This window comes from Mesoplodon mirus (assembly GCF_964341445.2).
Source record: "Mesoplodon mirus genome assembly, chromosome: 2".
Taxonomy (NCBI): domain Eukaryota; kingdom Metazoa; phylum Chordata; class Mammalia; order Artiodactyla; family Ziphiidae; genus Mesoplodon; species Mesoplodon mirus.
Genome location: NC_138977.1, coordinates 87,770,543 through 87,796,989, shown reverse-complemented (window position 1 = coordinate 87,796,989; position 26,447 = coordinate 87,770,543). Strand labels below are relative to the sequence as shown.

At 36.2% G+C, this 26,447-nt stretch overlaps 1 protein-coding gene across 6 annotated transcripts in view; it reads left to right on the top strand.

The window, feature by feature from the left end:
- GABRA4 (gamma-aminobutyric acid type A receptor subunit alpha4) overlaps positions 1-26,447 on the top strand; it is a gene marked incomplete at both ends in the record, with an annotated part of 66,060 nt that overhangs the window by 13,078 nt on the left and 26,535 nt on the right. For 3 of the 6 annotated variants that reach the window (XM_082611039.1, XM_082611038.1, XM_082611037.1), the window contains 6 exons: positions 1,903-1,970; positions 2,922-3,142; positions 3,316-3,398; positions 6,059-6,202; positions 7,655-7,807; positions 14,996-15,255. In XM_082611039.1, coding sequence (XP_082467165.1) covers positions 1,903-1,970; positions 2,922-3,142; positions 3,316-3,398; positions 6,059-6,202; positions 7,655-7,807; positions 14,996-15,255 — 929 coding nt within the window. The remainder of the gene's footprint in view (positions 1-1,902; positions 1,971-2,921; positions 3,143-3,315; positions 3,399-6,058; positions 6,203-7,654; positions 7,808-14,995; positions 15,256-26,447) is intronic. The other 3 variants (XM_082611040.1, XM_082611041.1, XM_082611042.1) reach the window with 3 other exon arrangements.

Here is a 26,447-nt window from a genome sequence, read left to right as displayed (position 1 = left end):
CCAGTTAAATCTTGAGAACCAGTGTCCTAAATTGATCTTCAAAGTAACTGGATTTCTCAAGATTCTCATCAAACAGTCCTGTTGTCAGGACCTACTCAACCTTATTTGTTCTGAGTAACTTATCTCTCCTTGTCCTGACTTGCACTGAAGTAGAGTTTTTAACACTTTAGCAGTTGTCCTTAAGAAACAAGCAGAGTGATTTTTTCCACTTTTGAATCTTTTTGAATGAAATCTCCATCTACTAGGGTTCAACACACATTACTTGCTTCCTGGATTACTGATCTATTCCTGAAACACTTTGGCTTTACTATCATATTTTTGTTGTTGTTGTTTTCATTTTCTCATTCAAATAAAAATTCAATTAACTTCTCATATTTATTCTCTCTGTTTTCCAAAGGTGTTATTTTTTAAAAATGAAAACCCATGGCAGATCAGCCTGATCTCTACTTTTTCTCTCACTATACTTCCAAAGGATATATTTTTCTTAGGATACTTATTCAAAAAAATAATTTTCTTTCTCCTTCAAACTATTTTTCTTTCTGTAGCTCACCATATAGAGGGAAAGGTATTCTCATTTGTTTTATGAGGGTAACTTTAGGCCTAGGGCATTAAGCTATCCCAATTGTTCTTTGTCTTTTTTGGTGTTAAGTCCAATTGCCCAACCATTATTCAAGGGAAATAGTCCATCTTGATAGCAGATGTTCTTCTTTCCAGTATGGAATAGGTCGCCCCTGGACACACAGTGTTATAAACCATCATTTAAGAAATGATGTTCAAGATCGCAACAATTTAAAATTTTTATTAGTAATTAAAATTGATATGTATAATAACAATTGCTATCATTATTGAGCACATTATGTTCTGGAGACTGGGACAAGTGATTTACATGTATTATTTCAGTTAATAGTCATTAAAGCCTTTACCTCTGATGATATGTGACTTGACCAAGATCATACAATTAGAAAGTGTTAGAGCCAAAATTGAACTCCAGAATTTCTGATTTTAAGCATCGTGCTAAACCCAGATTGCAGCAACTTTCCTTTGTCTAAAATCTGTGTCAGCCCATTGTCATGATGCTCCCACGTTTCTCTTCTGCCAGACACACCCATATACTTTTTCCTGAACCAGGTTTATTTAGACATAGGAAAGAACCTCAGTAGTGGCCATTATTGGAAGAAAAGAGAAACTAATACCTGTTAAGTACTTTCATGAGAGAGTAACTGTGTTCAGGGTCTCATAGGAGCAATTTCATTTGATCTCCATCAACAGTCTTGCCTGATAGTTATGGTTGCTGCTGTTGAGGAGTTAAGTAACTTGCCCAAAATCACACAGCAAGTAGGTGGTAGAGCATAAATAGGTCTAACTTTTAGGAGAGCTTGACTTTGGTCCTAATTACCAGTGGATGGTTTACCTATTGTTAGAGGTGACATGACTCATTTTTGTGTTTAAGTTTTCACCAATATCCTTAACTTGCCAAAGATGCATTCCTTACAGCCATTATGGTTTTTCTCCTCCTCACTCTTGTGGTTAAGTTCCCTCTTTTTAACAGCTCACTTCTTTACTAAAGACCAATCAGATGATGGACTAAAAAAAGTCACAAAGGCTAAAAGCTTTTGTTCCCTGCACTGACTGTTGTAACAGTGCCCAGGGGTGATGTATCTTTGAAGAAATAAGGTTCCTGGTAAGTAACTGGGGGTTCTTTTTGACTGTAAGTAAACATTGCTTTCTGGCTTTGTTGTTCTCTTGTCTTCATTTTTTGTAGAGCTTCATTGTCTCACTGAAAATTTAAGATGCTTGTAAAAACATGATATGTAACCTGTCTTTACTTTTTAATTATCAAACCCACCTTGCCTATAAGATTGGTAATTATTTTTTCACACTTATTTACTTCATACTTACTAGGTCCTGTTACAGAAGTGAAAACTGACATATATGTCACTAGCTTTGGACCTGTTTCTGATGTTGAAATGGTAGGTATTTGGGAAATTAAATGTACTTTTTGAGGTTTGAAAAAAACATGCAGAAAAGAAGGCAATTAGCATTTTTTTGTAATCGATCACACAGAGCTAGAAAGTCAAAGAACAGCCTAAAAAGTTTACAAAAGTAAGATGTTGAACTTGCATTTCAGCTCTAACATTTGAGTATTTTTTGGTTTGGAATCATTCTCAACAAAGAAAAGAACGTTTTATTACTAGTCCCCATAGTACAACATGTATGTAGTATTTTTTTCCCTTAGAAAATTATTGAAGAGGAGAAAATTAGAGAGTGTTTTGGTAAGAAACTATATTGTAGTCCTAACTGCATTTAGAATTCCTTGTTGGCCCAATTGCTCACTACCCCTCCCCCCACTTCCATCTCTCAGGCGTAAAAAGCTTAGAATATCAAGCACTGGTCAAGATAAATTTGTCCATTCAGTTCTGTTCTCTAATATTAAAGGTTTTCAGTTTCCAGGTCAAAAAGACTACTTTACTTTTTTCCTTGACTCTAGGCAAATGTTAATAAATTCTGTGGTCATAAAATTTATCTTACATATTTTACTTTGCCTTAAAGAGATCCCTACAATTTTATGATTAATTATGCAGTGATATTTGTTACACATTAATTTTGTCGCTTGATTTAAAACAAAGTACAACCGTAATTACCTGGTACTGGTGGTTTTATTAAATTATAGTAATTATTCTTGAATGATTAATATGTATGATTATTTATCTAACAAATGTAGAAGATTAAGGTATAAAGATGGACATAACATGCTGACACTCTTTTTTGCTCCATTGATTTTTAAAAAAAATTTTGCTCCTATTTGTTTTTATTTGGAGTAGTCTTTTTGGAGTGGGAAAGAGACTAGAACTTAATACATTTTTCTGCATATTTATGTGTAGTCATCTGTGATTGAATATGTCACAACCTAATTTCCCTAGGAATACACAATGGATGTGTTCTTCAGACAGACATGGATTGACAAAAGACTAAAATATGATGGCCCCATTGAAATTCTGAGATTGAACAATATGATGGTAACAAAAGTATGGACTCCTGATACTTTCTTCAGGAATGGAAAGAAATCTGTCTCACATAATATGACAGCTCCAAATAAGCTTTTTAGAATTATGAGAAATGGCACTATTTTATACACAATGAGGTAGTCATTTTTCTTTTTTGCTTTTTATCTTTTTAACTCTCTTTTTTTCCTTTCTTCCCTTCCTTCCTTCCTGTCTTTCTTTTTTTCCTTCCTTCCTGCTTCCTCATTGAGGGATCTTTAAATTACTTTTAAAGAAAGTGTTGATTTTGTTTAATTGCCTTTTTCCATCATAGACTCACCATAAGTGCAGAGTGTCCCATGAGATTGGTGGATTTCCCCATGGATGGTCATGCATGCCCTTTGAAATTTGGGAGTTGTAAGTTACAATAAAAATGTTGTTAGAATTTATGATTATCTCACGCAAGCTGATATTTTTATATGTGCATGATTTTCCATAGTCCAACATTTAAATCACTGTCCCTGACAACAACTGTCCAAGGTTTGACTTACAGGAGACTGTTTATTATCTAATATATTTAAATAAAGAAGTAAAAACAACCCCTTTTCCCCCAAAAAGCAAAAACATATTTCTATTTACCTAGCCTACCTAGATAGCCTAGGTAGATTGACTCATAATTAATAAGTTGGTGATCCGTGGTGAAATTTAGGGGCCTCTGAACTCCATGTAATGGTGGTGTAACATAGAAAGTATAAATGATCTTTTTGTTTTTGTAATTTAATAGTTTCTGTTACAAGCAGAATCCTTTATGGCAGACTTGAAAAAAGCAGAAGGTTCGGGGCTTCCTGACATGACATAGGTTAGAATAGCATAAGCAGCACTGTTAGTAGAAAAGCGGCCGAAGCATGACCAAAACAGAGTAGGAGGTGTGGTCTGATATGTAGACAGAGCAAGACAGTATAGTGCCTTATAGACCACATTAAGGAGTTTGGATATTATTCTAAGTGCTTTAGAACACCTTTGGAAGGATTTACTAAGGGGTGTGGCACCCTTTGATTGACATTTCACAATTTCATTTCAGCTTTTCTACCTAGGAAGGATTGTAGAGATGCTAGAGAGAAGCAGAGAAGAGTTGGAGGCTGTATGTGTTAATATTGATACAAAGATGGTGGTGGCTTAGACTAGGATGGAACCAGAGGAGATGTGAGACAGATGGATTGGGGATATTTTGTGGACGTGAAGGCAAGAGGATAAAATGAATGGGTAGGACAGAATATGGAATTTCTTTCCCCCTAGCTGCCTTCTCAGAGATGGCAGCAAAATGTGATCGTCTCTCCTAACGTCTGCCTCAAATATTTGACTCAATCAGAATCTACCAAAAATAGACGCTGACTTTTACTATTGCTTCACATACTTAGTCTCACTGATTGTGAAACTGTTGCCTGCTGTTATCATTGCTCATTGCTTAACTTAATGAGACTCGGCAGTCACCATTCTTTTTATAACCCCCAGTAATCACAATATTCCGTTGGCCTAACTTGAATCTAGAGAGGGTCCTTTGCTCCCTGACCAGTGATTTAATGAGAGAAAATAAAAACAGAAAAAATACGTGGACAGAAAGGTCGATCTTACTGGGGCCAGAATTTAAAACTATTTGTGCTATAATTTAAATTTCACCCAAGATAGCTCTAATCTAGGGAAAGTCCTTTCCCACACCCACATCCACCCCCGCCCCCAGATCTCATGGAACACTCTTCAGAGTGACTTGAACATAGTTGGTCCTCCATCAGGGTTTGTATAAAATAAGGAAATTATTCCTTGGAAGCTGATGATTTGGGGTTGAGAACTGAAAAGAGAGGCCCATCATACTTATCAAATAAAGATACTTAATTACTTTGGAAGGAGAAAAATAACATTTAACTATGTTTACAATTCATAGGCATGAGAAAAAACAGGGGGAAAAATGGTTATAAGATAACCAAGAGTAGGATACCTGATTTAGAATATCATGCAGGATCATAGCATTCTGGGACTTTAACTGTATGCTTAAGCATAAATATACTTCAGAAGATAAACCTTGACACACAATTGTATAGTGCTAAATGACAACACAAACTTTATAGTTTGTTTTGCAAAGTCGCTTATAAAGATAGTCTCCCTAGGTATCAATTCCTTTTGTAGAATTAAGCACTTTCACTGAGGACCTACTGTGCTCTAGGCCTTTTAGGAAGGTTTGCAGAGGGTAGCATACAATTCATCTTTGTTCTTCTGAACTCATTTGTGTGTGAGCCAAGCTATCTGTTCTGGGTAGACTGGTAAGCAAGCAGCTGGTCTCCATTTGTACTGAATGAACACCAAATAATAGAAAATGGGCTTGAATTGCCACTGGGAGGGATTTGTTGAAGATAGAAGGGAAAATGTTCTGACTGTGAGAGTTTAAAGGTAGTGGAACTGGTTGTGTAAGTACGTTCCCTGGAGAGCTTTATAAACAGCATAGCCAGTTGTTACCACAGAGTCGTTCCCAAAAAGCATGGGTATTGCCCAGAGGCAGAGTCTAGAGTAGGTGACCCCTGGAGAGCTCTCCCAACAGTAGGATTTGCTCTTTTTGTTTTTGTTGTTGTATTATTATAGGCAGCAGCTGGTACATTTCTAATTGGCAGAGCTGCATTAGGATGGAAGAAGTCGATATTGGTCAAATACTGGCAGTGAGTTAGAAAGGAAGGGAGTAGCAGTTGGATAGTACTTTTGGGGGGTTTATTATTAATGCTTTTCAACTGTTTATCCTATTAGTATGGAAACATACCAAGTGCACTGATGCATACATAGCATTTTAGTTGCCTTAGTTGTAGTCTCCCCTCCAAACCTTTGGCATAAAAATAAGAAATATGCCCAGTTGCAAGGCTGTTTATTTAATCTCTACAGTCTTCTCAATCTTAAACATGTTTGAATAAATCATAATGATTCTTGTTTTCATTTATTACATCTTTCCTGAACATGTGTAATATTCTTAATCATTGACCATCAATGCTGATGGAAAAGGAGCTCTGGATCTAACCACATTCTGTGCTCTCATCCAGATGCCTATCCGAAGAGTGAGATGATTTATACGTGGACAAAAGGTCCTGAGAAATCAGTAGAAGTTCCAAAGGAGTCTTCCAGCTTAGTTCAGTATGACTTGATTGGGCAAACTGTATCAAGTGAAACTATCAAATCCATCACGGGTGAGATGTTTAACAATTTGAGTCAATATGCTACCTGGCATTAGCAATGGGGTTTTGTCCTAGCTTCTTCATTGAAATATCTCGTGTTTTCAGGGGACAACTAAAAGTTTCCAGAAATGGAGTTGATGCATAAATCACAGTTCAGACTTTCTTTATTTATATTTAAATCTTGTTTTAGTTTAAAATAAATTCTGAGTTGGTGACATGTGAGAAGTGACCTGGTTTTCTTATTCAGAAACAAAAGCCAATAATCACATATATCAAAACTGTTTTAAACAGAATTCCGAGGCGGGAAATCTGACCATTGATTTTTGAGCACTGGATTTCCCTGTTTTTTGGTGCTTTCCCCAAATCTTTTTTTTTAAATCTTGCCCAATCTTTGTGGTGCTACGCTACCCTCTTTTCAAAAGTAAAAGCAAAATATAAAGCTTAATTATAAAATATATTAAGGGTATATATTAAAGCTGTCACATGAGTAGATGGATGATTATTATTGATGATTCTTGGTCTGTACTTGCTTTGGGGATATGAATGGTAAGAAACATAGGATTTAGTTTTTTGTCATATTCAATGGGGAAAAACAGCTAATTCTTGCTTGTTCTAAAACTATTCCTTACATACACATATCACCATGAAAAAATATTTTTTTTGAAGACATTTCTTTTCCAGCCTGTAAGTGGGATTAAAAATACATTTTGGGAGGATTTGAGGCTTCTGAATCTTGGGCTTCACAGTCTGAGAATAAAGCTACTGCTTCCTAAGTAACTTTCTGAATATGCTACTTTCAGATGTAACATTAAAAATATTATCAAGAGCTACCAGAAATCTTATGGTATATTTACTTATTAGCTTTTTTAGGTTTTTGTCTAAATGCCAATAAAACATGCCTGAACTCAGGGATGTTATGTATGGCTCTATGTTATATGTGTTTCTTTGTATTTTTCTTCACATATACCACATTTAGAAATAAAGCTCTTTCCTAAAACTAAGACAGTAAGATAACCTTTCCCTAAGCATATATGTATATATAATGTATACCTTTGTATTCCAATTCTTTCTAAAATTAAGCTTTATATTTTCATGTGTGTGTGTATTTTCATTTTTTTCTAGTGATTTTCCATAAAAGTTAGGTCTAACTTCTGCTCTAGAAAATGCTGAAAATGAAGGCTAATCGCTTTAAAATAGAAAGCACTGCAAGAATTTTTACAAAGCTATAGCCCAACTTATTAAATTGCTTAATTACTACATGCAACAGAAATGTTTTTCTGTGTAATGACGTGCAGTATCATTCCCCCCCAGTTGGGAACTACATATATTCAGTGCTTGTGTTGTTATGCAATCCGATACTTTCTTTGCCTAGAATACTGTTTGTTAGTCTGAAATATGATTATAAAGCCATTGAATAATTGCCCGCAGAACCTATAACGTATTTTCCTCATGTTTCATTCGCAGGTGAATATATCGTTATGACGGTTTACTTTCACCTCAGACGGAAGATGGGTTATTTTATGATTCAGACGTACATTCCATGTATTATGACAGTAATTCTTTCTCAAGTTTCATTCTGGATAAATAAGGAATCAGTTCCAGCTAGGACTGTATTCGGTAATTATAATAATTTCTTGGGTATTTTTGTCCACCTTACATTTTGATCATGGGAATAACCTTTAGATATCATCTCTAACAAAATATTAAACAGTAATATATCTGGCTGTGCTAAGTAAAGAATCACATAAGGTTTCATTTTTATCAGCCAATACAAAGTAATAAAGCTTGAGAGGATATGGGCAGTCCATCCCTTCCTTTGGGGCTCCACCAGATTTCCTTTATTGAGAACTGGCAGGTGAAGACCAAGTGTGAATCTGAATATAATTTCACTTTGGGTGATGTTCTTGGGTTCCTAGCTTAATGCTGTGTAATTGAATTAAAAATCATATCTGTGTGTTGAAATGAAATGCATTGGGAGCTTAAAATAAAACAAAAGTCGTGGATGAATGAATATGAAAACCTTAGAATAATTTGCCTTTTAATGAAGAGGAACAAAAGGCAAATGGTTTAAATGCATGGAATTGGAAGTATTATATGTTTAATTTATTAGCTTATTATATTCTACCTACATCTTTTTTTTTCAGAATACTACACATTTTATTCTTTTTGTTTTTACAGTGGCTTCCTATATATCATATTCTTAACCATATGAAGTCCAGAACACCTGAGTTTTAAATTTTTATAGCTGAAAATAAGCCTTTTGCATATCAGCCTTGCTTTTAAATATTAAAATTAGTTATAATGATATTTATTTAATTCAACATATCTCTCTATTCTTTTTCTATTGATTGTGAGTGGCAAAAGCATTCAGTTATGGGATGAAAATGATCAGAATTGCTCTGGAATGGAGGTATAGTCCTCACAAGAGATGCCAATTTCCCTTTGCTTTTTCTACTTGGTAGAAAGCCAAATAGAAGCCATGGTATAATATCCCTCATCACACAATAGCTGAAGGGATGTTGGTGAGAAGGAACTGGAGAGAATGGGAACTTCTCATCCCACCCCTGATCCATTTAGAGAACTTCTGATATAAGGGCATCTTAGTGTTCTCAGTGGACCTGAATGTGGGGTGTTTGCCATGGACACCCTCCCCCACCCCTTTAGGTTCACTCAAGAAGGTTTTGGAATCCTACCAGGGATACTCTTAGAGGAGGGTCAGTGCTGGGGGTAGGGTGTGACCTCACGAAGGCAGTGAAGAGGTGTTATGGCACTATCTACTTCGTAGAGTTGTGAGGGTTCATTGCAAGTGTTGAGTAAATTTTAGCTATTAAAAATAGGTGTGAAAATGAAAGAAAAAAAAAACACATCTAAGCTTTGGACTCCAATAGGTCAGGTTTTAAAACCCACATCTGCCACAATTTTCTCTCACAAAATTGTGATAACACATCTCTCCTTCATAGACTAGTAAAGATTTAGAATTATGTGTGGTACTCATTACAGGGTATATGGAGCACTTAGCACATATTCGTTACTCTTTACCATATGCTCTATTGCATAGGGGAGATTTATTTTGTTATGACCTGGTTTCCTTGATTATTAACTGTTTTTAAAAGAAAATATGCATTATTATCTAATGCCAGACACTTTGCTAAATTCGTTTTTTTTAATGAAATACAGTTTATTTGCAGTGTTGTGTTAGTTTCAGGTGTACAGCAAAGTGACTCAGTCATATATATATATATATATATATATATATATATATACACACACACACATATATGTATATTCTTTTTCATATTATTTTCCCTCCGAGGTTGTTACAAAATACTGAGTATTGTTCTGTGTGCTATAAGTAGGTCCTTGTTATTTATTTTATATATAGTAGCATGTATATATTAATCCCAAACTCCTAATTTATTCCTCTCCCCACTTTCCTCTTTGGTAACCATAAGTTTCTTTTCTATATCTGTGAGTCTGTTTCTATTTTGTAAATAGGTTCATTTGTGTCATTGCTTACATTCCACATGTAAGTGATATCCAATGATATTTTTCTTTCCCCGTCTGGCTTACTTCACTTAGTATGATAATCTCTGGGTCCATCCATGTTGCCGACAAGGGATTAATCTGCTAAATGCTTGATGTCCATTCTCTCATTGGGTGCAGTGAGCACTCAGTTAACCTTGGGTCTACACATCATGTCCAGAGGCAGCCTGACTGGGCAGGAGGTATCTGCTGAGGCTGAGAACCAGATCAAAGTCCCTTAACTTTTCCTCGTACAAAAAATACTAATATTTCAGGAACTATCATCTTTGAAAATAAAAATAAAATTACTTTTACACATATACCATCTTTTTTCTATGTTCCTAAATAATTTCTAGAACAGATAATATTGACCCAGTAATGATGCCTTTGATTAAGAGGTAGTCATGTCAAAAGTGCAGACTCTGGAGCGAGACAAAAGTTGTAACCCCAAAGTCTACCACTTATTAGCTGTGAACCTTCAGTGAGTTATTTCTGCCTGGTTCCTCACGTGTTACAACAGGATACATTGTTGCTACTACATAGGGTTGCTAGGAGGATTCAGTTAGTTAATTTGTTTTTGTTTTTTTTTTGTTTATTTTGGGATTTTTGCTTTTTTAAAAAAATTTTATTTATTTTTGGCTGTGTTGGGCCTTTGTTGCTGCGCACGGGCTTTCTCTAGTTGTGGTGAGCTGGGACTACTCTTCATTGTGGTGCTCAGGCTTCTCAATGTGTTGGCTTCTCTTGTTGCGGAGCACAAGCTCTAGGCACCCTGGCTTCAGTAGTTGTGGCGCGTGGGCTCAGTAGTTGTGATGTGTGGGCTCTAATGCATGCGAACCCAGTAGCTGTGGCTCATGGGCTTTAGAGCACAGGCTCAGTAGTTGTGGCACACGGGCTTAGTTGCTCTGCAGCATGTGGGATCTTCCCGGACCAGGGATTGAACCCGTGTCCCCTGCATTGGCAGGCAGATTCTTAACCACTGTGCCACCAGGGAAGCCCCCAATGAGTTAATTTGGATAAAGCCCTTGGAACAATGCCTACCACACAGTAAATACTATTTTTAGTGTCATTGATTACCATGACAGCTCACGCTGCCATCTCCCTCATTTGAGAATCACTACTTGATACTATAATGTGAATATTCTCCATATTTTCTAGTTATTGTGATTGGTTGATAAGCTTTGAATGCTTTCTTTGTTGATTATAAACTCATAGCCACTGTTTTGTCCAATTTGTCCCCAAATAATAGAAATTTCCAGTGGTATGGGGAGAGATAGCATTGATTATATATTATATTGCCCACCCAACATTTCCTATCCAGATAAGATACTGTAAGGAAATTAAGTAGCATGTGGTAAGGATACCGGTAACACTAATAATAATGATGATAAGATTTGCCATGTACTGATAGGGGTCATCTTATTTAATCTTCACGATAACTCAGCAAGGTAGGCATTATTAATTTCATATGGCTAAGGATATAGACTCAAAGAGATTAAGAAACTTGTATAAAGTCATATATTTAAGCAATAGACCCAAGACAATTTCTGCCTAACTTTGAGAACTCTCCCATTTCTACCCTGCCTTTCTTTCTTTACAGGGGGTCTGGGGACATGGGGGCTTGTGGAGAATTCCAGAGCTGCTGAGTGAAATTGTATGGCTGTGTGCTGAGGATACTTTGTGGGTAGCTTTTTCCATTGGTTTCTTTCTGATTGTGCTCATGTACCAAGATATTGGTTTTGATTGACCAGGGAAATTATGCCCAATAATTAAGTCTTCTAAGACCTAAGATGTGTCAGAATGGTAATTATTAAATTGTTTATTGATGCTTTTGATGGTATTTTCTTAAGGAATTTAAGTTTTAAGTATTTGCGGGCACGTAAGCACTCTCATTTGAGATTCAGGTAAAAAAAATAATTCTGGTCTAGTATTTATTTTTCCAAATTCTCATTTTCCTCTTCACTCAAGGAGAGAATTTTCTGGATCAGGGTTGTCTTTCAAGATCATGCAAAAACAAAACTAAAAAAAATCAGTGTAAATATGAAAAGTAGAGTGTGCTAAATTCCCTGGCAAGGGCTTCTATCTCTAAAGTTGTATGCCTCTAAGTTTTCTAATTATTCCAGTATAGTAAAACATGAAATCTGAGTAAATGCCAGCTGGCATATGTGCATCATTACTAGTTCATTTTCTAGGAGTGGCTAGCCAAAAATTCACTCTTGTGTACAGTCTTAGCCTACTCGTACATGTCCTCTTCCAGCTTCTGGGCCAACCAATATGGTGCATATTCAGCACTCTAAAAACAGGAATTGGCGTCAATACTTGAACGTGTCAAAAAAATTCCATGGTTATTGAAGTGCTTTCAGGGTAGATGTGGTAATGGATGTACTATCTTCCTCGATGCAGAGGAAGCATGGCTTCTTATCTGAAAAGTTGGCATCTGTTTGCTATTGTGTTGGTGTTTATTTAACCAAATGTTCCACCTAAAAACAGGTGTAATAAGCCCATTCCTGTTGTGCTAGTGCTTTCTTAAATTTGAACTCCAGGCAGAGAAACTTTTTAATGTCTAAAGGGATGGCAACTTCAAACACTCAGCCAATTGTTTATGCCAGTTACTTTCCTAATTTTGCCAACAGTCATAAAATAGGAGCCATAATATCTGAAGGGTCTTTCTACAAACTTTAGAATCAAGTTTACCCTAGACAATGAAAGAGAGATGGAAAGCGGCCATATATCCAATGTTTTTGTGTAGATGTCCATACGTTATTTAACGTATTCATAAACCTGGTGATCCACCCTCCTTAACATTCAGAAAGTAATTTTTGGATTCATGGCTCAATAATTGAATTAATACTCTGCTTACTTGGCATTAATAATGGAATTTCTTCTCATACTGCAGGAGAAGAGGAAGACCACTACTTCTGGTCCTCAGGAGAAATTGTTCTATTACCAAAAAAATGTTCAAAGCAACATGGAGAATCTTAAGTTGCTTACATTTGAGTTTCAGTTTCCTTTTTGATTATCACAGTATGGTCTCTGTGAAATTTTCTGATTTCTGAGCAGTATTCTTATTTACACTGCACGGTTCATTTTTTATTTTCATGTGCTTTCAGCACAATTTCTATGCTTAATAGAATAGAGGAAACATGCTTAATAAAGTTGTAAAACATTTTTGAATTCTTAATAGGCCATTAAACTTAAGTTGTTATGAATAAGAAGAAAAACTTTGATATATCTTTAAATTTTGTAGCTAAAATTTTTCAGAATTAATTTAGGGTTTATTCACATATCTCACAATGAGCATGGGAATGGTGCCATTTTCCTGAGATTTAAAATAGAGACCTAAAAGTCCTGAGGTCTCTTTTTGAAACAAAGTCTACTAAATTCACAAGATTGCATTTTCATAGGCATTTAGGTATTTATATATTTGACTGAAAAAAAACACATTCTAAAACTGTTTTTGACCAATAAAATGCTAAAAATAGCATGAATAATTTTTAAAAGAGAATACAACCAAATTCTCAACTTTCTTCCTTTGTATAGTTTATGGAATGTTTCTGAAAGATCCATAGCTCAGAAGCTACACAGTTGCTCTAATTTTTCATGTTCTAAACATTGACAATTCAGAAGGGACTAGAAAGAAAATGGATTGGTGAAGAGCTGAAAAATGTATTTTTATTTACAGTGCATTTATCATGTGCTCGGCACTACGTGAAATAAGGTAAATCCTGAAGCAGTGTTAGACATTCTGCCCTTAAGAAGTCTATGCTTAATCAAGTAGTGGAAACAAAGCTCACACAAATGGAACAATTAGGGAACAATACAAGGCAGAACATAATTAAGTGCTGAGTTGAGAAGACAGAATTATTTCTCCCTACATCAAAATATTATTATTCTTGGGGCTTCCCTGGTGGCGCAGTGGTTAAGAGTCCACCTGCCGATGCAGGGGACACGGGTTCGTGCCCCGGTCTGGGAGGATCCCACATGCCACAGAGCGGCTGGGCCCCTGAGCCATGCTTGCTAAGCCTGCGTGTCCGGAGCCTGTGCTCCGCAGCGGGAGAGGCCACAGCAGTGAGAGGCCCACGTATCGCAAAAAAATAAGTAAATAAATAAATATTATTCTTTTATTATTGCATGGGACTCTATTTTTTCAGTTTAACATGTGTTATTTGGCTTTCAGCTATGGATTGGCATGGACTGGGTATAATTTATGCCTTCATCATTGTTATTGTCATCAGCACCATCCCCAAACACCTGGGTGTGTCAATTCAAGAGATTTCCTAGGCATTACATAGAATGAGTTTAAATGGATATGGTAAATCTCCATGTAAATTTCCAAGCTTAACTACGTAACATAGATTAGATACACAGAGAGACAAAGATTCAGAAAGGGACAGTTGTGCAAATATTAGCATCCTTACGTAATGCATTTCTCTATAGTTTCAGTGGCAAGTGGAATTCTTCCATTGAGAATGGGGACTGACTTTTTTCCCAGGCTGAGGAGAAGGCTTTTCTGGAGATGATATGCTTCAGAAGCCTATTGATGCATGAGAAGTACCTCTATTCTTGTTGCCAGTATTTTCCTGCCAACCATAAGCTGATGGGCAGTAGATGTCCAATATTTTTAAAGCCAAATTATTCTAGAAGTCTATTTCTCAGGAGTATACCTATGTTGTTTTATATAAATTAAGCTATTTTACAACTAGTAAATTTATTATTTTAATTCAATAAGTAATATTCAGGTAAAGACTATAAATACATATAACTTGTGCTTTTTCTGATAGAGATTCTCAACAGCAGTGGGCCATGCCTACCCCAGGAATTCTGATGCTTCAATTTTCATTGCTACCATCTTCCCACTCCTGGTTGAGAGTCAGTGCTTCAATGAGTCACACTTCCTGTTAGGTGTGTGTTGAGTTTCTCAGGTACATTGGCCCAGGTGCTAACATCAACCCAATATATGTTAGGTGCCTTACATACTTTTAATCTTCATTATAAACCCAATAAGTGGGCATCAAATGAAACCAGTGAGTTTTCCTAACTTAATCCAACTCACACTGAGCCAGTGATTAGAAGAGCCAGGATTTGAACCATCTCTGTCTCTCACTCCAAAGCCTGTGCTAATTTCACTGAACCACTATGACTGGAATCTTACATCAAAGATGGTTTGGTTTGAGTTATTGTAAACTTTGTTACCCTCACCCCACCAAATTTCCAGGTCTTTTTGTTTGTTTTTTTGCATTGAAGTAACCATAAAGTATTTTGTCTCTTTGCTCTTTTGCTTTGAAGGAATAACCACAGTCCTCACCATGACCACACTGAGCATCAGTGCACGGCATTCTTTGCCCAAAGTGTCCTATGCAACTGCCATGGATTGGTTCATAGCTGTCTGCTTTGCTTTTGTGTTTTCGGCCCTTATTGAGTTTGCTGCTGTCAACTACTTTACCAATGTTCAAATGGAAAAAGCCAAAAGGAAGACATCAAAAGCCCCCCAGGAAATTCCAGCTGCTCCAGTGCTGAGAGAAAAGCATCCTGAAGCACCTCTGCAGGTATTTGACTTAATATCCTTTAATTTAAGATTTCAGCATCTTGGTCAAGTTTGCGTTGCTGAGGAAAAGCTAAGAAGTTGAAGATCCCAATGACAATTTGTAAGTCATTTAAAAATCCAGAAAAATATTAAAGGATAATCATGCATTTAAACTTTAAAACTGTGATTAGTGGCTTAAAAGTTAAACAGCTCTGGATGAGCTTGAGGTACACAGCTAGTTGTTTGAAAGTTCTTTTCAGGATTAAAAAATTTTTATAGAGAGGGGCAAAATCTTATGTGTGCACTTAAAAGAAACCTGAGGATACCCTTAAGTGGGTTGGAAAGGCATCTCAGTAGATTTGATTGAACAAAGTAAAGCAGCAGTTCTTAACATAGCTCCACATGAGAACGATCCCATGGGGCTGTGCCCTTGTATGGTGGGGCCTTGTGACAGGGGTGGGATTCAGTTCAGAGACCAGGCAGGCAGGGAAATCCTGCCATAGATGACAGTAGAACAGTTAGGTTAGGGATTTAACCTGGCAAGGATTAACTGTTAAGGCTCCTACAGTTTATAGCTCTCCTCCCACAGGGCTCTGGACACTGGTTCTCTAAGAATGGCATGTGAGCAGATAGGAAAATTATTGTCCCTCCATTAAGTAAGTTTGGATAGCTTACATTTTCCTCTAAAGGAATCAGTTTCAACAAGGTTTTCAAAATTATTAGAATGAATTTTGTATACTATTTTCAGTCAAAAAAATCCCCTGATTATCTACAGTTTTATTCCCTTTCCAATTCCCCATAGGTAATTTTATGCCCTTTCTGCCTTTTACTGTTGTTTCATTTGCTTTGCTTTGTTGTGTTGAGGCCTTGGTAGAAGAATTCTATTTACTCTCCCTTTAAAAAAACTATCTTGTATTTACTTGTTTACTTTACTTTTTTTCTAATTACTGACAAGATTTATTTTAATTTCATCTTTCTGCAGGTTAATGTTGTTATTCTTTTTTAGCTTTTGAGTTTAGTTCTTATCAATTTATTTTCACTGTTATTTAATAATAAAGTTTCCTTTATTGCAATGAGATTTACTTTGCATATAGTGTTAACCAATTCATAACTTTTGATATGTTATATTATTGTAATTATTTGCTAAGTATTCTGCAGTTATGCTGCTATTTTTCTCTACAAGCTCAGAATTATTTGGAAGATAATGTGAAAGTTTCCAAATGGGATTTTGTTTATTTGTCTCCATTGTATTTTTCGTTGTATTACTTTATGTTCAGGAACGTTACTTGTACAGATTTGAATGTTGTTGATATTTTCATTGTGCCCTGAGTTATGCTAAAAGCTTATAAATGTTTGATGGCAATTTAAAGGAGTTGACTGTTAGTTATTAAATTAATTTTACCTAAAACATTATTATTTCACCCTCTTAATAAGTCACTTCTTGATCTTTCAAATACCAAGAAAGTTATGAAAAATTCTCCCACAAATATTATGAGATTGTGTTAGTGCGTTTTGCATTTTAACTATTTTTGTTTTGTGTGTTTTGATGCTTCGATATTCAACATGTAAAGATTTATAACAGCTCCATTTTCATATCACTCTATTAATTTAATCATAAAATAACCTTTTTGGGGAGGTTCCATACAATGCCCCTTGAATTCTATTTGATCTGATTTTATTATTATTTTTTTATTCTTTCTTAATATTAACTTTTGTAGTATATTTTTATTGCTAAATTTTCCTATTTTTTCTTTTCTCATGTACTTTGGAAGCTATATATCATATTATTATATAACCAGTGGTTATCTTTAAGCTTTAAAATGACATATTGTAACTTATGATTTTCTAATATTGTTGAAATTATAACATATACTGACTCTTCCATGTAACTGTTAACTCTCCCCAACCCCAGGATTGCTCAAGTCTAAAGATTCTGCATTTGGAAATATTTTATATATAAATTTTTTTTCTGTTTATAATGAGTTGATGTAGCTCCCTTTTCATTTCTGCAAGGTGTTGAGGCTCCTTGCACTAGTGTTATAATAGTATAAATACTTGAAAGTACCCCTTAATCAGCGAAAAACCATTCTGCAGAATTTCCAAAGGTGGGACGAGAACTAATAGTTCCTCGAAACATATCTCTTGACTACTACAGCATCACTGGTGAGTGGTAGGTTGAGTACATCCAGTTGGCTAAGTCCACTCTTGGCAGCATGGGCCACGTGCTGGGTGCAAATGGCATAATCAAGATTAAGAAGATGAAAGTTGTTTGTGATGGGCATAGAGTCATAGTATTTAAGGGTTGAGAAGGAGTTTATAATAAATCTCATCAAAATATTCATCATATGTTTCATGTCCTCTACGGTGTGTAACCATATATGTATCATAACTTAGATTGCTACAGCAGCTTCCTGAAGAATATCTATGTTCTAAGGACAGTGATTAATGGGTTGGCCCACGCATCCTCCAGAGTACATATTGCTGCCAGAGCACAGCTGGCTTTGGAGTGTCAGTTGTGATTGAATAGTTCAACTTTGAAGGTTGAGAACACATTAAAATTGAGGAAGGGAGAGAGAAAGAGAGAAAAAAATATATATAGATAAATAGGGAGAAGGAAATCAAGATGGGGAAAAAGTGTGTTAAGAGCAAAATTTTAAAACATGTTACTGGAAGGAAATATTCTAATAATCTTATGAAGTTTGGAGTTTCAGTAGAAATTCTAATCAAACAGCTGAAATTTGCTTATTCTAATATGTGTTCCAACTTGTATGGCTATTTGCTAACTTGAATGATGCTGCTTTGTTTAAACTGTGTTTAAACTCCTCATTTGAAATTGGCTTCAGTCTGTACAGTACTTGATAATTCAATAGTCCTTTGGGTTAGCTCACTAGTGGTTTGATTCATTGTCACTATATGTGACCCATGGACTGTTAATGGCCTGGCAGAGGTTTATGGTGACCATTTTTATTTCTTGGGAACTGGAAAGCTTATGGTTTATGGAATATTCATGAAGCAAGGAGAAAAGGCCAACTGGAAGACTCTAAGAGCAGCTATGGGCAGCTTGAGTATGTCTTTAGGCATCTCAGGAGGCAAAGCAGCTGTTTTGCTTCTGCTCAACATCACCATAATTCTGCCTTTGACTCTGTCCTTCCAATATTGAAGTTGAGCTCTGTTCTCGTGGTTCTATCCTTCCATACCCTTACTACTTCTTAGAGTACCTACTTGCTCACTGACTCAGGTGATTTGGATTAATAGGATGATTTGGAAAATAAATAACTATAAAATAAAATGTGGAGATTTCTTAATAAAATCATACTTAAAACTTACTTGAAAATATATTCTGTAGCCCTTGTTCAGTCAGAAAGTATACATTAATGTATGCATGTTGTACGTTGTGAAAAAATCCAATGATATAATGACTAAAATTACTTGGACTTTTAAATTGTGTCAGGTACTATGTGATATGCTTTACATGTGCTACTTAATTTCAAGCTCACAATAACTATTTTATAGATGGAGAAACTGAGTCTTTTTTTAATATCTTTATTGGAGTATAATTGCTTTACAATGGTGTGTTAGTTTCTGCTTTATAACAAAGTGAATCAGCTATACATACATATATATCTCCATATCTCCTCCCTCTTGCGTCTCCTTCCCACCCTCCCTATCCCACCCCTCTAAGTCTTGAAGTTGTTAAGTGATGTAATCAAGATAACGCAACTAGAAATGGTAGACCAAATAGAATAGAGAAGAGCAGTGAAGCACGTTTAATGAAGAAGCTAATTAGTTTGCGTTTAGACACGTGGAAATTTCGAGTGGGACATTTTCTTCTATCCCATGATAATGATGACTTACTTTTTTCGAACTACAAGTGCGTATTTCTCCACTCTGCACTTTTCCTTTCCCATCTACCTAATTTCTTTGTCTATTTCCATTTTACTGTAACTATTCTTCATGGACTTCTCAATATTAAAGCGTTCATAGATTCTTACAAGGGTATTTGTAAAATCAAAGAGCTATTTGCTCTGTTTAGGGTCTTTAAGAAAAATATGATACAAAAAAGAATATATAAATAATTCAAGATACACCTTGGATTCAATAATTCAGTTGTACTCATGAGAATCTCCTTCTTTACTATCCATTCTTCAAAGTCAAACTCTAGCCCTATTTCCCAGATGAGGATCATTTTGATAGAACTTAAGGATGCCAAGGATATGGTGTCAAGTATCCACATCTACAAAATAATAATAGAATCTGCCAGAAAGACTGATAATGAAGATTAAATTACATCCTGCATGTAAAGTACATGGTACAGTGCTTAGTACCCAGTAAATAATAGCTGTGATTATTTTTTTAAGTAAGTACAGTTGATTTACTATATTATATTAGTTTCATTTGTACAAACATAGTGATTGAATATTTTTATAGATTATACTCCATTTAAAGTTATTATAATATAATGGCTATATTCCCTGTTTTGTACAATATATCCTTGTAGCTTACTTATTTTATACATAGTAATTTGTATCTCTTAATCCCCTACCCTCATCTTGCCCCTCCCTGCTTCCCTCTCCCTACTGGTAACCACTAGTTTGTTCTCTATACCTGTGAGTTTGTTTCTGTTTTGTTCTATTCATTCGTTTTTTAAAAAATATTTATTTTATTTATTTATTTTCCTTACTTTTTTTTTGGCTGCATTGGGTCTTAGTTGTGGCACATGGGATCTTTGTTGAGGCATGCAGGATCTTTTCATTAAGGCGCACGGTCTGCTTGGGTTTCTCTCTAGTTGTGGTGCACAGGCTCCAGGGCGTGTGGGTTCTGTAGTTTGTGGCATGCCGGCTCTCTTGTTGAGGCATGTGAGCTCAATATTTTTGGCGCACACGGGCTTAGTTGCCCCGTAGCATGTGGGATCTTAGTTCCCCGACCAGTGATCGAATCCGCGTCCCCTGCATTGGAAGGTGGATTCTTTACCACTGGACCACCAGGGAAGTCCCTCATTCATTTGTTTTATATTTTAGATTCCACATGTAAGTGATAACGTAAAGTTTTGTCTTTCTCTGTATGACTTATTTCACTAAGCATAATACCCTCCAGATCCATCCATGTTGCTGCAAATGGCAACATTCTTTCTGTGGGTAAGTAGTATTTCATTGTATATGTATACCACATCTTTTTAATCCATTCATCCTAGGTTGCTTCCATGTCGTGGCAACTGTAAATAGAGCTGCTATGAATGTTGGGGTGCGTGTATCTTTTCAAATTAGTGTTTTTGTTTTCTTTGGAAATATACTCAGGAGCGGAATTGCTGGATCATATGGTAACTCTGTTTTTAGTTTTTTGAGGAACCTCCATACTGGCTGCACCAATTTATGTTCCCACCAACAGTGTACAGGGCTCCCTTTTCTTTTTTTTTTTTTTTGCGGTACGCAGGCCTCTCACTGCTGCGGCTTCTCCTGTTGCGGAGAACAGGCTCCAGACGCACAGGCTCAGCGTCCATGGCTCACGGGCCCAGCCGCTCCGTGGCATGTGGGATCCTCCCGGATCGGGGCACGAACCCATGTCCCCTGCATCGGCAGGCAGACTCTCAACCACTGCGCCACCAGGGAGGCCCAGGGTTCCCTTTTCTCCACACCCTCTTCAGCATTTGTTATTTGTGGTCTTTTTGATGATAGCCATCTGACAAGTGTTAGGTGATGTCTCATTGTGGTTTTGATTTGCATTTCCCTGATGATTACTGTAGCTGTGATTATTATTATCCTTTATTTCCTTAAGCATCTTCAACATTTAAAGTCTGCATCACATAATTTATCACTTATAATATCCTGAAGTATTTTGCATAAATTGTTTCATATGTGATTGCTCTATTTACCTACCTAGATGGTGAGCTTCTTAATAAAACTGGTTATGGCTTCATTCTGTCTTCCCATACAGCCCATAGCACAGTGTTTAATAGTCACAGTTGTTTATTATAATGAGCCGACTATAGGAATCGAACAATAGGAAATGTGGGGCCTCTAAAAACCAATATATTTATCAACAATTTCCAAAAGCATTTGTATTTTATGTAAAATTCTTCTGTAAATGTGAACATTAGGTGGATGTTAAGTAGTGAGCTAGAGCTGGGTCACTGTGAGGATTGAGAACAGCAGCTACTCATTCTGAGACACTTGTCAGCAGTTGGACTTTGCTAGTGGACAGCAACAGGGAACTGAGAACGACGCTTTGAAAAACAAAAAAAAGCAAAACAAAAAGCCTCTGCAAATCTACAAGTGCAGCTATGCATTATGAGAAAAGCATAGTTTGTTGTCCTTGGGTCATTTTAGTCACCTCACTTACACAGGTATCAGTGCCTTTGACACCAGTGTTAAATACAGTGATATCCCAGTAAACGGTAATACACAAGCTTCATTCCATTCTAACAGGCTCTACAAACTAGGTCAGTTTCAGATTTTCATTTCAATCATTCTCAAAACTCCTCTTAGAAATGCTGTGCTTTAAATAGTTTAAGCTAACATGCAAAAAACTTTCATTTTTCCATTTATCCTTATTTCTCTCATTTCTTAACTTAGTTTAAAATCTCTTTCCTTGGCAGTTTGAACAAGGACATGAAGTATTGTCAGTTCACTTGACATTTCGGTATGTTGGTGACAGAAGTTTAATGACGTTCTTTGAATCATATAAATTGTACCTCCCGGAAGCCATACCTTTTTCAGTACAGAATGTTCTGTAGTTAGTAATGCTCTTTAGGCAATGAGTAATTGTTTAATTGCACAATTATTAAACTGGTGATTTAAGTGTCAAGAATATCAGAATTATGTTTCATTTCCAACCATATTTTTCATATGGTAGTTTTGTTATGTGTCACATGCTGATTCATGAGACATCGTAATTTTGCTAAGGCAAGAGAGCAAATCTCAGGTGGTAATTTAACAAGTGTTTACTGAGCAACTACTATGTACTAGTCACCATGCAAGGCACTTGGATTCAAAGAAGACAAAACCTGGGCACTTAGTCTAGTGAAGGAGACAGGTTATTAATCTTGCAAGTGACTATATGTAGTATATAGAAGTATGGCCTGAATCTTGGTTTTAGAATACTTCAGGCATGCTTATAGCAGTATAATCTTACTCTCAAATATTCACTTCTACCTTAGACCTATGTGCTGAAATAAAGATCTATATATCCAATTACATACTGGGAACCTATTTTATTTATGGCTGCTTTTATGGAATACCTATCAAGTGACAGTAGGCTGGGAATACTCTGAGGGTAGTGGGGAAGTTGACATTCAACAATTAACTTCAAATAGTTAAATAATGATAAATGTGAAAAATGCTATGAAGGAGAGGTAGAGAGGGTCATGATAAATTACATCAGAGAGTTAATTTGAGACTTCAAATTAGCCTTTGAAATGCAAAAAGTGACAAGGTAAGGGATGTCATTTAAAATGACAAAGGGAGGAGAAACGATCAATTTTAGTAGCTTATTGAAGCAATATTGTGCATATCTTGGTAACTGTTGGTAATAACATCACACGGGAAAAAAAATGCCAACATTAGCATCATAATTGAATGGCTATTTTCTCCTCCAGAAGGGGAAATGCCATAATTTCAATGCTGCATCAGGAAGGCTTGACATATTGCTAGTGTTCAAGGAAGTAGTAAGGCATCTTGTAAACCTAGTATAACACAGTTTAGGAGTGTGTGTGTGTGTGTGTGTGTGTGTGTGTGTGTGTGATATAGATACAGATTAATAGTAAACTTGTCCATTTATTTTCATATATTCTGTGTTTACAAATATCATGACAAAGGAAGAAGCTGTGAAGCGTATTTACATAGTACATAGATTGGGGGAGGTAGCTTGTCACCATCATTGTCATCATCAACATTGTTATTTATTTATTGTCTTCTATGTGCCATATATATATATATATATATATATATATATATATATATATATATGGTGCTAGTTGCTTTACATGTGTTATCTCTAATCTCCACAATACACCCTGAGATGAGTTGTTGTGTTGTTATACACATAGTTTTATGGTTGAGGACACTGAGCCTTGGTGAAGTGTTTTGGACACTTTCAGATACACCGTGCTGTCTCTCACCTAGAGAAAACAGGCAGGCATCGAGGGATTTTTGTCTCTACTCTCAGTTTTCCAGTGTAGCTTTGATCACACAACCCAATATTTGAGTTTGAATTTCTCTGTTAGATGACAAAGTTAAGCAAGATTATATCCAAATTCCCTTCTAATTTAAAAACCTGTTACTACAAACTCATCCACTATCTATAACTAATGCCATCTTGCTTTATACTCTTTAACATATGCTTACTTTCATAAGAATGGATTCTAGTGAGGATGGTTCCTTTTGGGGTCACTGAGACAGGTCAAATTAAATATTCAGATTATTTTATGCTCACTTACACAGCAAAAATCCATACTGTTCCAACAGCAATAAGAGCATCAACTGATCCTGTGTTTAGTATGCACCAGAGAGTATTTTAAATATTTTACATATATTCACTTATATAATTGGCATAGCAATCCTGTCCCATTTTCATCCTGTTTTATAGATGACTAATTGAGGCACAGAGCGGCCTAAGTGATTTGTCCAATCACACACCTCCTAAGTAACTGAACCAAGATTTAAACCCAGATGGTCTGGCTCCAAAGTCTAGGCTTACAGCCCCTAGAAATTGCCGCCCCTCCATTGTAACCTCATCCCACACTGTTGACCCTCTGCTGTGCCTACCCTCACACACTCACTCCCCAGCCCATTCCTCATTTTTCTGAAGGTTGTCTTAATGTTCACATTGTTGAAAGTGTAAGCCGTACTATAAAACTCTACCCCATTCATAAACAAGCCCTATCCCTTAGCTGGTGATTCAGCTTACACAGAAGCCAAAATCTCAGAAAATTAGCCACACTCTCCAAATTTCTAGTTTTGCATAAAATATGTATGGATTTTCTCAAGGCTAAAAATCACCAATTGATTGAGGTCATTTTGACTGTAGACCAATCCATAGTTTTCCCAATTTTTTGACATTTTAAACATCTAAAAATGTTAAAAAGAATTTCTTTTATTTTTGTCTTGAAATAACTGATCTGACGTGCATTAATATAGTCAATCAACAATATTTATTTACAACATATGTACAAAAGAATTCTGTTGTCAAGGTGGTGAGAAAAATTTTAAAGAATTTCAAAAGATAGTTTTTGCCCTAAATGAATTTATACTGTGTCAGGTGACAGTATATTGATGTAAATAATCAAGAGGAATAGGTATTCTGTAGGGACCAAGAGATGTAAAAAATGTGCTGAACTTTGGGAGGGGCTGGTAGGAGAACTCAGTCTGGCAGTGAGGTGTATTTTATTGATGGTCAGCAGACAAAGGAGAGTAGCAAGGAAATAAGCCAACTCATTACTATAAATATCATTAGTTTGGTTTGTGATTTTTATGGGCTAGCTTGAGGATCACTCTAGAATTGCTATACAATTAATAAACTTTTACCGCATTGTTGGAATTTTTATTACTTCTCCATTTACTCTGTTCCTTCTCCAGCACACCTGGCACAAATTTGCTAAGAATCTAGCAGTTGCTCAAGAAACACCTACTGATTGGTTTCATTCCTCCTATAACTGAGATAGATGCTCAGTCGTCAGGGATAGCAATATATGAAGGAACTGTACGTTTCCCAGGTGAAATTTTTGTTATTAAAATTTTTTCTTAATGGTGTTTCGAATTATTAATTTGGTGATCTTTTTCTGTGTTAGCAATGTGAGTGGGCCAGCACTTCTTTTTAGAGGGGAAAAAAATTCAGTCAGCTTCAAAAATATACAGACACTTGAAACAAATTCCCTCAATGTTTAGCTATATTTTCCAGCAAGTTCTCTTCCCTAAGCTACTGAGTAAGATTATTCATTCCTTCTGGTTTATTTGGCTAAGCTGCCAATTTCCCTTTTGCTATTTTGAGGGGCTAATTTTCCCACAACATAATATACATTGCTAAATCTCCAGCTTTTCTCTCAGCCTCAGATAATTTAGAAGTTTCAAGATGCATCAGTTCGGGTATTACTTATTTCATTTCATTTAAATAAATCAGAGGATATTATGCATAAAAATGTCTTTGACAGAAGGAGATTATTATGTATTTTGATCAATTTAAGGAGAGGGCATTTTCTACTCAGATTGTATGGCATGGTGTGCTTTTCTTAATATTTTCTAGTATCTCACCTTCCAGGAGATTCTTACCCTGCCTAACTTTGAATAATACATCATATTCTTTCACAATGTCTCTTTTGCTGCTTTTATTTGTGAGCCTGAATTTTCACATTCTTCTTGCTTAGCTATCCTGTAGGATTCTATTCTTTCTCCTTCATTAGCTCTTTCTTGAACTTTGACTTTAATTTTTAAAATCTACTGTCTCAGGCTTCCCTGGTGGCACAGTGGATGAGAGTCCACCTGCTGATGCAGGTGACATGGGTTCATGCCCCGGTCCAGGAAGATCCCACATGCCACGGAGCGGCTGGGCCCGTGAGCCATGGCTGCTGGGCCTGCGCGTCTGGAGCCTGTGCTCCACAATGGGAGAGGCCACAACAGGGAGAGGCCCGTGTACCGCAAAAACAAAAAAACAAAAAAACAAAAAAAAAAACAAATAAGATCTACTGTCTTCACATAGACAACTAGCATGGGCATTTCTTTAGTCTCTCCCAGCGTCATGACTCCCTAATGATGTAGTCCAGTGAATTTAGCTTCTCTCTCAAACTCTCTCTCTTTTGGGAGTAGTTTGGCTAAAGCAGACTTTTTTACTTACTTTTACTTACTTTTTGTTTGGCTAATTGAAAACAGTTGTAGGTTCCATAGTCAGAGAAAAGTCTGTCTTTAGGGAATTCAAAGAGGACAATGGGGGTGTGAAGATGAGGTTGGGGGTTAGTTTCCCTGTGAATGCTTTCTATTTTTTGCTTCCCTAAAAAGTTTTTACTAAGTCCAATCAGTTTAATGTAGATATCGAGGGGTCACTTGAGAGTAAAAAATTGTACCATGAAAATTTTAGATAACGGGAGGGAGGTAGGGAATGAGAAGGACACCCACCATTTAGCACATCTGCACTTTTTCTTTGGCCAGGTTGTTGGCACTTGAGGGTTAACATTTCCAACACTTCTTGGCAAAAGGTGGTGAGATCTCTGTATCCAAAGAGCAGAAAGTC